This window comes from Protopterus annectens, chromosome 4.part1, assembly GCF_019279795.1.
Source record: "Protopterus annectens isolate FY-2018-M chromosome 4.part1, PAN1.0, whole genome shotgun sequence".
Lineage (NCBI taxonomy): Eukaryota > Metazoa > Chordata > Ceratodontiformes > Protopteridae > Protopterus > Protopterus annectens.
Genome location: NC_056734.1, coordinates 997,835,794 through 997,851,658, shown reverse-complemented (window position 1 = coordinate 997,851,658; position 15,865 = coordinate 997,835,794). Strand labels below are relative to the sequence as shown.

The window sequence follows — 15,865 nt, the reverse complement described above, 5'->3', positions numbered from 1 at the left end:
CTAGGCTTATAAATGCCCTAGGGCAGATAGCCTAGTATGAACCTATGTCCAAATAGATCATTTTTGCAGTATATCCACCCTCCCTTCTGACCTCTTCTCTCTCTCTCTCTCTTTCTATCTCTATTTTCTTCTTTGTCTGAGATGAGCCTATCTTCCCTTTTTTCTATGCTGACTTCAATCTAGTTCCTACTCTTCCTTTAGACGCTGTTTGTTCTGTCTGGGGCAAGAAAGCTTGGAGAAATTTCAAATCCATATATTCTTTATACACCAAAACATATTCTTATGCATCAGTCATGAGTCAGACATATGGTACAACAGGAAAGTGGCCACTCTTTGGTATGTTAACTGTATGAGCAGTATCCTTAGCAGAATTCTGACGTATGTGGGTAATACTGCAACAGTGATCTATTTGGACATATACTTTTACAGTAAGATCTTACTCAACTGTACTTAATGTGACAACATCTACTCGATGTCCTTCAGTAATGCTTAACTCACTTAGATGTAAACGTATGCATAAAAATCATGAACATATCCTTAAAAGTTGACAGACTTGATTAATATATTAATTACAGTGTATCATAGTCAGAGGACTTGTCATTTTAATTCATGCACTCTGCCCTTTCACATCCACCTATTCATCCATCCATCTATGTGCCTATCATTAAGTGGTAACTCACTGGGTTAAAGTGTATTGTTCACTTTCAAAGTTAGCATAAGTGGCAAACCATCTCATGTTGTCAGTCTTCACATATCTTTGACTGTGGGCTTGGTTTCAAGCCTCAGAACTGACTCGGCCATTATTCCAGCTCGCGCCTTCCAAAAACTCTCGAGCTAAGCTCTACCCATAATGCTACTCACAAGATTACCTCAGATCTTGTTTGCCTCTTCATAGTGCCAGACACATTCTCTCCTCTGAGCTCTTGAGCGATAGCTAATTTTTTCTAAAACATACGTTTTTGACATTTTTCTTCTTATATCTATTTTGTCTTTCCTCTTTCAAATACCCACTCCTCTGTTATATAGTTTGTCTAGTATGCATGTGACCTCCTTCATTAATCTACCGTTTCAGTAATTTCTTACATACCATTGTTGGTACTTTTCCCTTTACCCTTACCGGTATTTCTTAAGTACCATTGTTGGTACTAACTTCCTGTCTTTAGCTTAGTTTAGTTTAACAAAAAAACTTTCTTTAGATTTTCAGGTGTGTGTGTGTGTGTGTGTGTGTGTGTGTGTGTGTGTGTGTGTGTGTGTGTGTGTGTGTGTGTGTGTGTGTGTGTGTGTGTGTGTGTGTACCCTGAGTTCTTTGGGTTTGTCAGATCTGGAGACCTCCCGGGGTTGGGGCTTTATTGCTGGTTCCATGGGGCAGGGTTTGACTCCAGTCCTTTCGGAGCCTTTTATGCCCCTCGGTGCTTTGGCATATGTAAGTTTGACTCTGGCTTCAGCTTCAGACATGGCCTCCTTTGTGTGTGGTGGGACCATAGTTCTGAAGGAGTCTATTTCAGTTCTGGGCTCCCATCCCTCTACAAGGGAGCCTGCCTTCCAGGCCATAGAGAGGGCCTTGTCCATTGTGGGCAAGCAGTCTATGCCTTCCTTGTTGGACCAAATGTTTTGTCCTTCTCATTGACCGGAGCCTCCCCCAGTCTCTTCCCTGGGACTGAGGGCACAAAAGACTCAGGTTCTAACCACAGTGGTTATGTCCTCTTTGGATACCTCTCTGGAACACCCCACTGAAGAGGTACCTTTGAAAAGAAAGTGCAAGTGGAAGCACTTGGCCTCCCTGGAAGAGTCCTTCACAGAAGATACAGATTTCGATGAAGGGGAAAGTTCCCCTAAGTCACCTCCTGAAGATGTTTCCTTTGGGGACATCTTAGAGATCCTAAAACAGAAGGGTGGCTGGACTTCCCTCCAGCCTTCCTCGGAGTAATCTGTATACCTAGAGGCTTTTCGTGCCCAGCCTTCTACCTCTTGGATCTCTCCACACACTGACAATCTCATTAAGTTGATTGCTCAGTGGGCCTGAACATTACCTGACTCTATCAAGTGAATTCCAAAGAGACCAGATCATATCCTTTCAGCCCCTCAAGATCAGCAACACTGGGCCAAGGGAATTCCTGTGGATGCCATAGTGGTAGCGGCAGTCACCAAGAAGGAACTTGCTGACAAAAGTCCTACTATCCATCCTCCTAATAAAGAGTCTAGGACAATGTATAGATTTGGGAAGTGTGTTTATGCTTCATCAAACTTCACTCTCAGGTCCTTGAATTACATGGCACATTTTATGAGACTTCAAAGAGATCTGATTAAAGAGCTGTCAGATACTCTGACAGGAGCAGTAGCTGAAGGAGCTCAAGACAAAGTAGCTTATCAACTCGCAAACCTAGAAATTATTTCCAATTCATCCATGAGGCTAATTGCTCATGCTGCTGAATGGACGACCCGCCTGGATGCACTTGTGTGATTTTCTGGAGCCATTTAAGTCTTTTTTTCATTAATGCTCCATTTGACGGAACATTCCTGTTCAGTCCCAAGGTTAAAGACACACTGACCAGATGTGAGAGAGATTGGAAGACTCTTTCTGCCATGGGCATATGCTTCTCCACTCCACAGAGTGGAGAATAAGGGTTCCAGGGATTCTTTCCCTGGTAACTTCTATCAGCGCTCCTGAAAGGTGGCCGATTACCTTCCTCTGGAGGCAGTTGGGGGTGATTACCCCTGCACCAGTCTGCCTGACTAAGGATAACTATGGACAATTGGGTGCAGAGGATTATAACCAGAGGTTACAGTATCCCTTTTACAGAAAAACCAAAAAGACTAAGAAGAACCCCAGATGTTCCACCCAGTCAAAGGGATGCAGAGGTCTTAGAAATTCAAAAACTGCTTGACAAAAGAGTAATCCAAGCAGTCCCACCAGACAGGGAGGATCCGCAATTTACTCAAGATCCTTTTTTGTGCCCAAGAACACAGGGGACTGCAGACCAATTCTGGATATCAGTTAGTTGAACAAATCAGTTCAGCAAAACAAATTCCAGATGGTCTCAGTTCAGTCTATACTTCTGTTCTTGGAAAAAGAAGATTGGATGTGCTCAAGAGATCTTCAGCATGTGCAGTTTCTGGGTTATGAACCTGTCCTTCCAGCATGTTCTGTTGGTTGTGGTAATAAAGTTGAGGTCTTCATCCCTTATGTCCCATAAGCTTTGTAAAGCCTTTTTGAAAGGAACCTTAATGTTCAGACCTCCATATAAAGAACCCTCTACACCATGGGATTTGAATCTGGTACTCCATTCCCTAATTTATTATCCCTTTGAACTTTCTGCAAGTTGTGACTTGAAATTTTTGTCTTGGAAAACTTTATTTTTGATAGCTATTACTTCTGCTAGAAGAATATCTGAAACACAAGCCTTTGTCCTGCTAACCTCCCTATTTAATCTTTCATAAGGACAGGGTCTCCCTGGGAACAAATCCCTCCTTCCTACCAAAGGTTGTGTCCGAGACAAATATGAATCAGACTATACAACTCCCAGTGTTTTTTCCCAGCTTCTCTAATAAAAGGGAGTACTGTCTGCACTTACTAGATGTGCACAGACTATTACGTTTCTATCTTCAGAGATCAAATAAATTAGAAAATCTGATCAGCTACTTATTTCCTTTTCTTCAATCACTTTGGGAAATCCAGTTTCTAAAGTTACTGTAATTAAATGACTTAGAGATTTATTTTATTATTTATTTATTTATTTATTGACGTTTGGTAACTGGGAAAGTCCAACTGGGTCAAGGGTCCCATTTTCAGCGGAGGGCCAGGGAGGAAAGCTCAAGTAGAGACATCAACAGATAATACAGTATAATGTTACAATACATTAGATACAAGAAGGATCTTAGCATTGATTCAAGATGCAATCAGGCAGTTTAGAGAAAAAACAAAATTTCAATACAAGTTTCAAGATGCATGGATTGTATCAGTGTTGTTTATAACAAAAAAGGAATGCACCTACCAGGACCTGTAAAAGCCCATTCAACCAGAGCAATAGCAGCTTCTGTAGTTTTTCATGCCAGAGCTTCCTTAGATGATATTTGTGCAGCGGCAACATGGGCATCTCCTCATACATTTATAATGCATTACAAACTGGATCCAGTCTCTAGGGGACGTGCATCATTCCGCTCAATGGAGCTCAGGAATATTCTTCCATGAGACCTCCCAAGGTTTGGTAGCTAGGGACTCTGTCCCACAGTCAAGGATTAAGTGAAGATTGACAACATTCGATAAAGAATCTGTCTTACCATAACATTCCATCTGTGTTGTTGATCTTCACTTATCCTTGACATCCCCCCTCCTTCCCCCTGCCTTTAGATCTCTTGGTGGATTGGATCTCTCCAAAGATTGGCTTTCATATAAAGATACAGATATGGCCTCTGATCTGTTATTTCTTGTCTGTCACTATTGTTTGCAAACTCGAACTGAGGTAATCTTGTAAGGAGCATTATGGATAGAGCTTAGCTCGAGAGTTTTTGGAAGGAACGAGCTGGAATGATGGCCGAGTCGGTTCCAAGGCTCGGAACTGAGCCCAGCCAAGTTGGTTCCAAGGCTCGGAACTGAGCCCACAGTGAAGGATAAGTGAAGATCAACAACACAGATGGAACTTTATGGTAAGACATAACTTCTTTTTTCAGTTGGACATAACATCCTTACCGCATACAATGTCAGATTACAAAGTTTTTGATGCAAAAGGTGTGATGTTGCTTTTTATTTTGTTGAGAAGGAGAGGCACTTGAAATTTTCCTCAGATATGAAAACCTCTGCCTATGACATTTTGAAAGACTGAACCTGTAGTGCCTCACTGATAGTATATTTCCATGCTAAATGCATAAGTGATAGTTTCTAACCTCTTAAACAATAATGGCTCATTACTGTTCAAAAACGAGCATGCTGACTGGACAGTCCAACCAGCTTTCCCTTTGTAAATTGAGCAAACTCCAGAGGTTGGACTTTAATCTATTGAAGTACTATTGAGTAATCAGCCTTTTCTATTGGAATATACTGGAGGACACATCAAAGTTATGATAAAAATCATGTTGTTCTACAAAACTAAAACAGAAACATACCTGATTTTCCTCATATTTTTGCACTTTCTTTGCAAATGTCTGTTTTTTAACAGTTAAAAAAAATAAACAAACAGCAATGGAGATTCTGTTTTCTCCATCGATTCTCCTGCACTGATATACTGTGCAAGCATGGAACGTTAAGTCCTGTATGCATGAGTAGTACATCAGAATAGTGAAGACAATGCGGAAGAAGACAGAAACTCCCCCTATACAATCGCATTATTTAAGAAAGGTAAGTAATGTCTTTCTTAAATAATGTTAGTGTATAAAACCAATAATCCACTCCTGTTTGAGGGTATTATCAGGATTTACCGACAGCTGGCTTTGTTTAATCACTCGGGCTTTCCCTCCTGATCAAACCACACCGACCCTTCACGGTAAATCCTAATATACACACAAAGAGTCATGGATTATTGCTTTATTAGAAAGGCAAATCAGAAACTAGTCTTGTAGGTTGAAGAATTTATATTTAAAATTAAATTGTGATGTAGTAATGAAACTACAATGCAAGGAAGAAGCTGCTCTTCTAAAGAAGTAATTTTCTTACTCAACCAGAATACTTTGCAGATTTATATAAATCTGTACTCATTACTTACCATGGCAACATTTTGTGAGTGTGAGTATAGAGAAAAACTGAATAAACAGTAAAACTAAAAAAAAAAAAAAAAAACAAGCAACACAGTATAATCTTTATTTTATCCAAAATCACTTGCAACTTTTACAGGAGAAGCATAACTGGAATTGAAATTAATTGTGAAACAGAAATGCTTTAGAAGGTGAGCAGTACATTTTATTCAAATCAGCTCCATTCAGTCATGACATCATAAGAAGCTGCTGGTACCAAAAAGAAATCTAAAAAGTACTTTAAGTGATAAATGAAAAAGTATTTTAAAAAGTTATTTTTGCCATAAACCACTTGTAGTAATTATAGCCTGTAAGAGATGCCAGTTGATATTAACACTTTTCAGAATATGTCTGGGTTCTGCTTTGGAATCTGAATTTACTAAATTTAAATGAATCTGAGTGAAAGTAAAAACAGCAGTGTTTGTCTTATGTAAATCCATGACAATGTTTACCTGTGGTACCCTGCTTTATTGGTGCATTATCAATGCACCAAGATTTAGCACCAGTATTCCAAATTTAAGTGGCAGCCCTGGAGTCAGAGTACTGGTCAGGGAAATGTGGAAGGAGCAGCCCATTGCCTGTGTTCTTCCCCAAATGAGAATACAGGAATTCTTATCAGACCACAGTTGTCTGCTGGGAACTAGGAGGTAGTGCTGGCCATCAAACTTAGTGTGCTGAAGGGAACATAGAGTATGCCCACTAGTAGCTTAGGCTCTGTGTAATTACAAACAGAGCATGCACTGCACTTCCCTGGGTGAAAGCTGAGGATGTGGGGCATTACTAAAAGATGTTAGGTTTGCCCACAATATGCTGCCCATGATTTCTGCCTGTTTACTACAGCCGTTTAACAAGAGATGGATGTGTACAGGACAAGGAAATGAAAATCATTCTGATGGTAAGTATTTAAAAAGTTTCTCCTTTTTGCGCTTCGCTAAATACTGACAATAATTATGTTTCCTTCTGCAACTCTGTTTTCATAATTCTAGCTGAGTGTTTTGTTTTACAGTCCATAAATACTCTTGCGTTTGTTTACTAGCTTTTATAAATGGTAAAAGTTTTGGTTACTATTTTACAGATTGCAAAGATCATGTTTTCATAGCTTTAGAAATGCATTTGAGACAGTGTACTGCTATTCAAGTCTAACTACAAAGACCAGAGTGAGCAGTTAAGTTCCAAATTTCTTGATTTGTATAGCACCAGTACTTACTAAAAAATCCATCCAGAAGAAAAGCAGTTTACATACTTATATATTTATTTTTTAGATTGTTGGGAATGAAGTTAACTCTGTTTTGCAAACCCAAAAAAAACTGGAGTTAAGGTATGAAGAACTGATGTCAGCCCGGTCTGAGATTAAGGGAACCAAATGGAATGGATCAGAGAAAATTGCTGAACTCAGGCAACAAATTCACGAGACAGCTGGAGACTTGAAAAGAAGCAATCACGTGTTCAGTGGGACTATGAAGCAAAGCCCTCTGAGTCCTGAAAACCTTAAGAAAGTTCAGGCAGACAGGTAGAAGATTGTACAGATAATGCTATTTCATTTAGCTTTAAAACTTATGTATGTTTCTGATCATTTTGCAAATGTTTCAAGAAGTATTGCACTACGCTTAGCATAATTACAGGTGGTTGAAGCATTAGTGGATTAGTGGCTTTAAACTGAAAATTTAATGTTGTAGTTGCTTTCATGGCAAATGTCTTGTATTGTGCAAGCTGGCGATGTGCTTTTCAGAGATGTTTTCCATTTTCATTACATAGTACTTTACTAAGCAATTGCAGTAGAATGCAGGCAAGATTCTGTAGGCAAAAAAAAATATTACGAGCACAACCTTAATGATTGTTGCCAAATATAAACTCTTCCACACTCCAAAATTTAGAAAAACATCATTTGACACAAAAAAGCAACTTTATTAGAAACCGAGAACAATGTGTATAGTGATTCTTACTTGTAGTGTTTTATAACTCAGGGCTCACAGGAACAGTTTGTTGTTTTTATGCAGGCTATACAGAAGAATACTTTTGGTTTATATTTTACTTATAACATGCATGATAATACCATTCATTATTTGGATGTTGAGTTGTATATTATCAATGATACAATACACTTGATGTTATATAGAAAAGAAACTTCTGTGCATCCTTGTTTGTATGCATCTAGTGCACACCCTGGCCACTTGATAAGATCTCTCCCAATGGTGAATTCTATAGGACTAGAACCTTGTGTTCAGATGAGATTAATTTCCAGACAGTAACTGTGGCTATAGTTGATAGATTATTATCTAGGGTTTATATAATTACAATCTTCTCATTTCCACTTGTCAGAAGGTTGTAGATGGAGATAACCAATTTACTCAGAAATATAAATGTGGTGAAAAGGTGTTTGGGAATTATAAAGGGGAATGGGAAGATATGTATTTTGTGACTCATTATGGTCAGTCTGTTGAAGGTGTGTCACTTAACTTGAGGAAACATTGGTATATTATTACATTGGATATGATATATAAGAATTTGAATTTTAATATTTCATATAGAAATTCACCCAGCATAGCAAGTAGAGTTGTACACACACATATGGGTAGTGAGGTTTTGGAGTCTCAGTGCAAGGGATGTGCTACTTGTAGTTACATGGATCAGGGAACTACACATGTCATTAATGAAAATCTGTTCAAAGTTCCACAAGTATTTAATTGTTATCAAAAATGGTGATTTATGGGTTAATTTGCCCCTGTAATAAGTTTTACATTGGTAAGACCATACGTCAACTTAGGATGAGGCTACATGAACACTTCCGAGATGTCAAAAATAATTCTCCTACAAGTCCTGTAGCATCACATTTTTTCAAATGTCATAATAGTGATTCAGATTTATGGAGGTTCTTTATAATGTACATGCTGACATGTTCTGATTTATAATTAGATCACTCTGATATGTTATTACAAAAGGAGGCTTGGTTTATTTTCCCATATGGTACTTTGCAACCAAAGGGCCTTAATAATGAATTACTTATGAAATATTTAATATAACAGCTTTGGAAGTATCTTGGAACCTCATTTCCTAGAAGTTAGGGTATGTGTGTTTTTGTATTCAACTGGCTTATTGTTATTATTACTATTGTTATAATTATTGTATGAACTCATTTGTTTCAACTGAATTATTTTTGCTTTATGTTTGCATTTAAATATGTATGCATTCTGGTACATCCTATGTATTGTTTTATTTAGTAATGTTCTAAATGATGAACGATTTAACTGCTTTACTGTGTTTAAAACTTTTGAACCTTGAAGGTGTATGCTGAGGCGCTGGTTCATTTTTGGTTTTTACACATTGTTCCTGGTTTCTAATAAAGTTGCTTTTTTGTGCCAAATGATGCTTTCCTAAAGATCCTGTAGGCACCCATTTATGTTGTATTTGGCTATTGGCCTCCTGAGATTAGTCACCTGGGGAGAAAAGGGCAGGTAAATAAAAGCTACATATAGTTATAGAAAATGGGCAGGATTCACGAAGCCTTACACGGAGGCTGCAGTTAAACGGGGTGATGTCAGCATGCCATGCATATTCATGAGGGCATGCTGAATCACACCCTAGGCTAACACGGTCCGTGTAGCAAAGTAGGGGGCGTGTCCACATGGTGAGACCTGCAAAGGGACACGCCCCCAGAAGAATCACAGTCCCAAAAGGAAACTCCCACGAGCGAGTCCGCGGAAATGTCATGAAACACAACAGCACACATGCCCCTACAGACTAGTAACCCAACTGAAAAGTAAAACGTAAAAATGAACAGTTTAATTTTTTTTTTATTTCAGAAATGTTTGCCCGTAATTGTGCTCATTTGCGCAGGTGTGCCCTTCGCTCAGCCACAGTTAGCAGTCACTGAAAAAGCATATAAGCTCTAAATATGCAAAATAAGCCAAGTAGCAATAGCGTAGTGGTAGAGACGTCGGCCAAAGAGGAGGCAGTCACGGTTCGAGCACCTACAACATCATTTTTTATTTTTAGTGAAATAAGCACGAAACAATCCCCTGACATATATGTATATATATATATATATATATATATATATATATATATATATATATATATAATTTAAGTAAAATGCAATGAAATGGGCCATGTTTTATGAAGAACTCTGACACAATAAAAAAATAAAATATTTTATAAGTGCCCATAGCTGAGCAGTGCTCTAACAAGCTGAGTATGTATGCCTGCAGGTGACCAGTGGTTTAACAGGTGTAATAGGAGTGCCCAGAGTTGAGCAGTGCTTTAACACGCTGAAAGTGTGTGCCCGTAGTTGCGCAGCATTTCTCACAGCATAATATGTGTGCTTATAGCCAAATAACGCGTTAACCAGCATAACCCGTTTGCGCGGAGCTGCCCAGCGCGCCAACTGGCTTACCGGCGGGCAATGTAGAGCAACCTGTATCAAAGCTGCCTTTAAACAGACACACCTCCTAGCCTGTCTAGACAGTAGTAAAATAAAAAAAAGAAGCAATGCCCAGGCTCGAACACAGGATACTGTGCATCATAGTCAAAGTACTGAACCACTAAGCCATGACAGCTGTACTGAAAACTGCAGTGTTAGCATATATATAGGAATGAATGGAAATAGAAGCATGACAAAGCAGGTTTTGTGAAGCTGATACAATTCCAAAATGGCCAATCACAGATAAGTGCGGGAAAAACGGCATATATAAGCCCCATAGGCGGGAATACACAGCATAACTGATTGTGGAACCTATCTGCAGTCAGGATGGCAGGTGTAGGAGAGGGCAGTCGCTTTCGAGCACAGAGGTGGGGTGTTGAGGAGTCCAAACACATGGTTTGGCACCTAGTCCACGATCATGAGGTGCAACTCATGCAGGGCCAGGTTCTGTGGGGTGCATATAAGGCAGAGGCATGGAACCAGTTGGCTCATGATCTCACCAGTGCCACAGGCATACCAAGGACTGGTGAACAGGTCCGTCACCACCATGTGGACCTGAAGAGATGGAAGCAGGACCAACTGAACCATTGGATCCAGGAGGCCCGGCAAATGCCCAACGCCCCACTACTGAGTAAGTATTCATGTAATTATGTATGTAAGGAATTATCCTAGCTGATATTATGGAGATGTATGTTCCAATATTACTTCATTTATATTACAGCTGCAGGTGTGCGTTCCACGAATAGGCGAGCCTATGGTGATAGGCAGGAGCGGTTGCGCCATCAGGCAGGTTAGTAATTATATTCCTGTACTTGTTATACAATATAAGTGAGACAGCTTGTAAAAGAGGTCAGTGTAGTCACATATTAATAAAGTTCAAATAACACTAGAAGAAAGATTCTGCTAGCACTGTATGATTAGATAAGTGATGCAGCATGTAATCCAGAAATAAAAAGTAAACAAGTCTGAAATAGTGATTACCCACCTGAAGTGTAATATCAGATAACCTGCAGCAGCCTGAAAATCACTGGCAAACAAGCCAAAGATAATAGACATGTGTGAAATACATCCCCTTAGAAAATCTGCCATATGAAACAAGTGAGTCTGTTGGAAAGGATTGCTGTAAGCAGGTATGACATGTTAATAATGCCTACAATAAAGTACCAACTTGGATTGTAAAAATAAAACAAGTGAGTGAGAGAAAGATGTTTGAATCGACCAAGAAAGCTGTTATAACTTCTGAATAAAGTATACTGCAGTCAGTACATAATGAAATGAATGAGACAGCCACAACCAAAAAGTGAAATGTATGAAATAAAGTACTGAAGCTGGAATGTGTCTGTCCCACAATTTCTATATGTTGCTGTACCCTTGCAATATGGAGATAGTATGGTTGTATGAAATAATGAACATCCACAGTTGTCTAGAGCCATATAAATGAAATGTAGCAGGATGCTGTACCTGAACATAGCCAGATATGAAATGTGTATGAATAAAAATGCAATGGATATTAATGCATCAGTAACAGTCCCATCAACAACATTCCTAAGGTTACATATAGGAAACTGTAGTAAGACCTGTAGGGTATATATATATATATCTGCAGCTACTAGAGATGTACAGCATATGTATATGTAGTTGAAGTTGTTAATGAAATATTTCTTCACCCTACCCTATATTCACAAATAATGCCATTCCACAACAAACTGGGTATGTGTATTCACAATCAATTCCTATGGACATTTGTCCTGTTGGTTCAAATATATTTGCATGTACGTTGCTGCATGTGCCCTGTTCACATATCCAAACCTGATGGCCTGTTGCCATCAATCAACCCTGCATGTTGTTGGATTGTGTACTGTTGTTCAAAATATGCATGTGTAATGCTTGCTGTTCAGTGTTTGGAATTCATGGGTGTTTGGTTAATGGGAATACTGATGCATGCTGTTACAACTAATTTTGAATGGTATTGTTTGTTACTAACCCAAAATGTCATAAAATATGTCTAAACATAGGACAACAGGGAAGGCGGGTTCCAGCGGACCCACCTCTCCCACCTCAGCTGGTGAGTGCACCTGTCACTAGTGCCCAGGCCGGAACCTCCTCCGGTGGCCCTGTGCCACCTTTGGGTGGAAGTGCTGCAGTGGATGGGGCTCGTCCCCCCTTTGCAAGCATGGCCAGAGGAGACCATCCACTCACCCTCCAAAGTGTCTGGTCTGTAATGCGTAGCGAGATCAGGCAGTCTGTGCTTGAACCCCTACTCCAGCTTGAGGCTCGGGTGGCACAACTCACGGGTGTCCCTGCTGCCCGTCCAACACAGCCCTGTCCTGGGCTGTGAAGGCACAGTGGCAACTGCCCATGGGTGAGGATGTCAGTTCCACTGTTGCCATCTGTGGGCTCATGGGCTCGCGATATCCCAACATCCGTCCCTGTCAATTGTGTCCCCCCCACATGTGTCATACTCCGCCCCTGTATGCGTCTTGTTTGTCTTGTCTGTTAACCTCCCCAACCTACCTCCCCAAATATACCTACTTCCTGTACCTCACATTCCACTCTCACCTGAAAAAAAAAAAAAAAAAAAGGGCACTCTGTTCCCACAAAAAAATTACGCCCCATACATAGCTGCCCATTTTGCAGACATGTCTGCTGGACATGTGAAGTGGTAATTACAATTGGCTGTACAACATACTTTGTTGTCCTCACCCCTCTCTCAGGGGTGGAAGGTTTCAAATTTCACACCAAATTACAGAGATACATACAGCTGTTGCTGATAAAGAAATGGGCAGCTATGGGCCTTTCCTACATCCTTCTTGCAAATCCCAAGCTTGTTTTCCTACTGTCCTACCCTCTTTATGCCCCCTTTTTCACCACTGTCCTATCTCCCCATTTTCTTTTCTGTCAAAGAAATTAGCATGGGTGTGCGCAAGAGTAAGCACTTTTAAGCAGTTGTAAGTGGGTGTGCGCTTGTGTGCACTTAGCTAAGCATGTGTGCGTGAAGCTAAGTGGCACTGCGCATGCGTGAGCACCGCGGAAACCCGCGCTAACCCGCTTACAACTGCTTAAAAGTGCCTTAGTCACTCTGAATGACAAGGCCTGTAGTTTGCTCAGCAGCAAAATAAAATTCCTCTGTTAGTCTCGAACCCAGGACCTTGGAAACACTAGTCTGCATGACTTACCACTAAGCCATGACTGATATACAAGAACCTACTGCTGAAAGCAATATACCATGAAATAGTCAGACTGAATGTAAAGGGAATATAGGAAGGCTATTACACAAAGCTTGTCTTGTATCTTTACTGGCAATTCTTGTGGATTTGTATAACATTAGTGTGAGAAGAGAAACAGCCATGCTAGTCGTTAGCTAGTAGGTAATAATGTGACAGTAGCACCTTGCAAACCACACACACTATCTGAGCAGGATAAACACTGCCATATTTGAACAGGTAAGAGGCCAGACCTCACAAATGGGACTGAATTACAGGGATGTCCCTGATTTGAAAACAAATGTTAACTGTGCCCCACTGACTCCCTGTGAAATGTACTAATAGTAGGCAGAAAGGTGTTTTGTCCCACGTAATGGTAACTGTCAACTACTGAAAGCATGTACTACATGCATGTCAGAAATGGTGTATTCACAAGCACACCCACATGTAGGTGTACAACCTACAAATATCAAAGGAGGTATCCAACTAATAACAGAAGGACAGTATAGCTGTTTACAAGCACTGCATGTGCCTGCTATCCATAACTTTTAGTACAAAGTAGAAGGTGCCACTACTGCTCAGGAGCAAAATAAAATACCCTTGTAGGTGTCAAGCCCCATACCCTGGCCAGACCAGACTGCATGCAGCACCACCAAACCACAACAAACATATAAGGAGCTGCTGCTGAAAGAAATATAGCAAGCATTACAAGGAGTGAATGTGAATGGAAAATAGGAAAGCCATAGCAACACATTCCAGTAAAGACACCTAGCAGGCCTTCAAGGAGTGAATGTAAAGGCTAAATAGTGAAGCCATAGCAACAAATTGCAAGAGCCACTGCAGTAAACCAGTTACTCCACAAGTCCCACAGGAAAGCACATACTCCCATTTAAACAGTATTAGTATTATTAGGTGTCAGTTAACATACACACTGAGACGAATAAACTGGAGGAAGCAATAGTCAGGTGTCAGTACAACATGCATGTCAGTGCCTACAACACAGCCTGAGATATGAGAGACATACCAACCTTTACGCTCACACAACAAGTGTCCACAGCATACCAGCATGGTCCCCACCTTGAAAATCTGAAAGGGCTATGCCTACCTCACCTAACATTTTATAGCACTGTCCTGAAATCACAGTGAGAACTGCAATTACCACACAGCAGGCTGCATGCAATTAGCAAATGCTGCCTAACAATTGGTGCAGAGGCCATCACATGCACATCTGCATATACCTACAAAAACAGCCTGTACTCCCAGTCCACACATGCAATACGTTCATTGCAACAGCTGGAGGGAGAGACAGAGAGAGAGAGAGAGAGAGAGAGAGAGAGAGAAAACATAAATAAATAAAAACAAAGAAATAAAAAAAAATAAGAGACACAGACTGGTGAAACCACTACAGTAGAGAACAGCAGGCTACCAAGCAGCAAGCCATCAAAAATAGCAGTGTCCAAGAAAGGTAATGTAAACTAATAATGTAATAGTCTACATACTGTGAACCCTCCATATGTGTTAGCAGTCTGTATATAGATATATATGAAGATGTGCATAGGGCAGGGGACATACTGCAACTGTTAGTGAAGGCTGGACATACATATGTATGTGAAGGATGCTATGTGCACATAACAATGTAGGTTGTAGTGCAAAGTACAACGTAGGTTGTACAGTACTGAATGTTTAGCAGTATGTTAGTGTGTGTATTCGTATGTGTAAATAAAAAGGTATAAATATATATATTATATGTATATGTATGTATATTTATATGCGTATTTATATATAATGTGCATATATGTATACATAGATAGAGAGGGATGTAGAAATAGATAGACCCAGAATGATACCACAGTACAAGGACAAAATGATTGACCTCAACAATTGGCTAAGCTTCTGGTGTCATTCTAAGGGGATCCAGCATCTGTCTGCCTGGGACGACATGACCAATTGCTGTGCCAGAGATGGCCTGCACCTGTTGCCCTCAGGATTCCAGATACTGGCTAAGACTCATGCCATCCCTATAGTGCCTTTGTCAGGCAAGGTTCAAATGACAAATACACCACTGTAAACGGTGACATCTGTGACAGCTGTGCAGTGACGGAGACCTGGTGCAAAGCTTCAGAGAGCACCCCTGCATGATATCCACACCTCCAGGCTAGTTGCACAGCATAATGCATCTGTGGTATCCAATTGCAACTAACTCTGGGCAAGAACGCAATCCAAATCGTAGCTTGCTACAGACCCCCTACCATGCCCCAAGATTCACACCCCTCATGTCATGATACACTGAAAAGTATTGGGTACAACCCAACACCCTAATAATGGCCGATTTCACCTACCCCACCATTAACTGGAAAAACTACACCCATACCAACTCTATTGCTCAACGTTTTCTAGAATTCATAAATACCAATGCCTTGGATTAACATATTCACACCCCCACCAGGGGCAGCAATATCCCACACTTGGTCATCACCAACATGGGAAACCGGTGTTCCACACCAGAGGTCAATTCCTCGTT

The 15,865-nt window shown here is 40.3% G+C and overlaps 1 protein-coding gene across 3 annotated transcripts in view; it reads left to right on the top strand.

The window, feature by feature from the left end:
* Positions 1–15,865, top strand: part of IQCG (IQ motif containing G) — a 1,934,505-nt gene that overhangs the window by 595,972 nt on the left and 1,322,668 nt on the right. For all 3 annotated transcript variants that reach the window (XM_044070701.1, XM_044070702.1, XM_044070700.1), the window contains one exon: positions 6,987–7,234. In XM_044070701.1, coding sequence (XP_043926636.1) covers positions 6,987–7,234 — 248 coding nt within the window. The remainder of the gene's footprint in view (positions 1–6,986; positions 7,235–15,865) is intronic.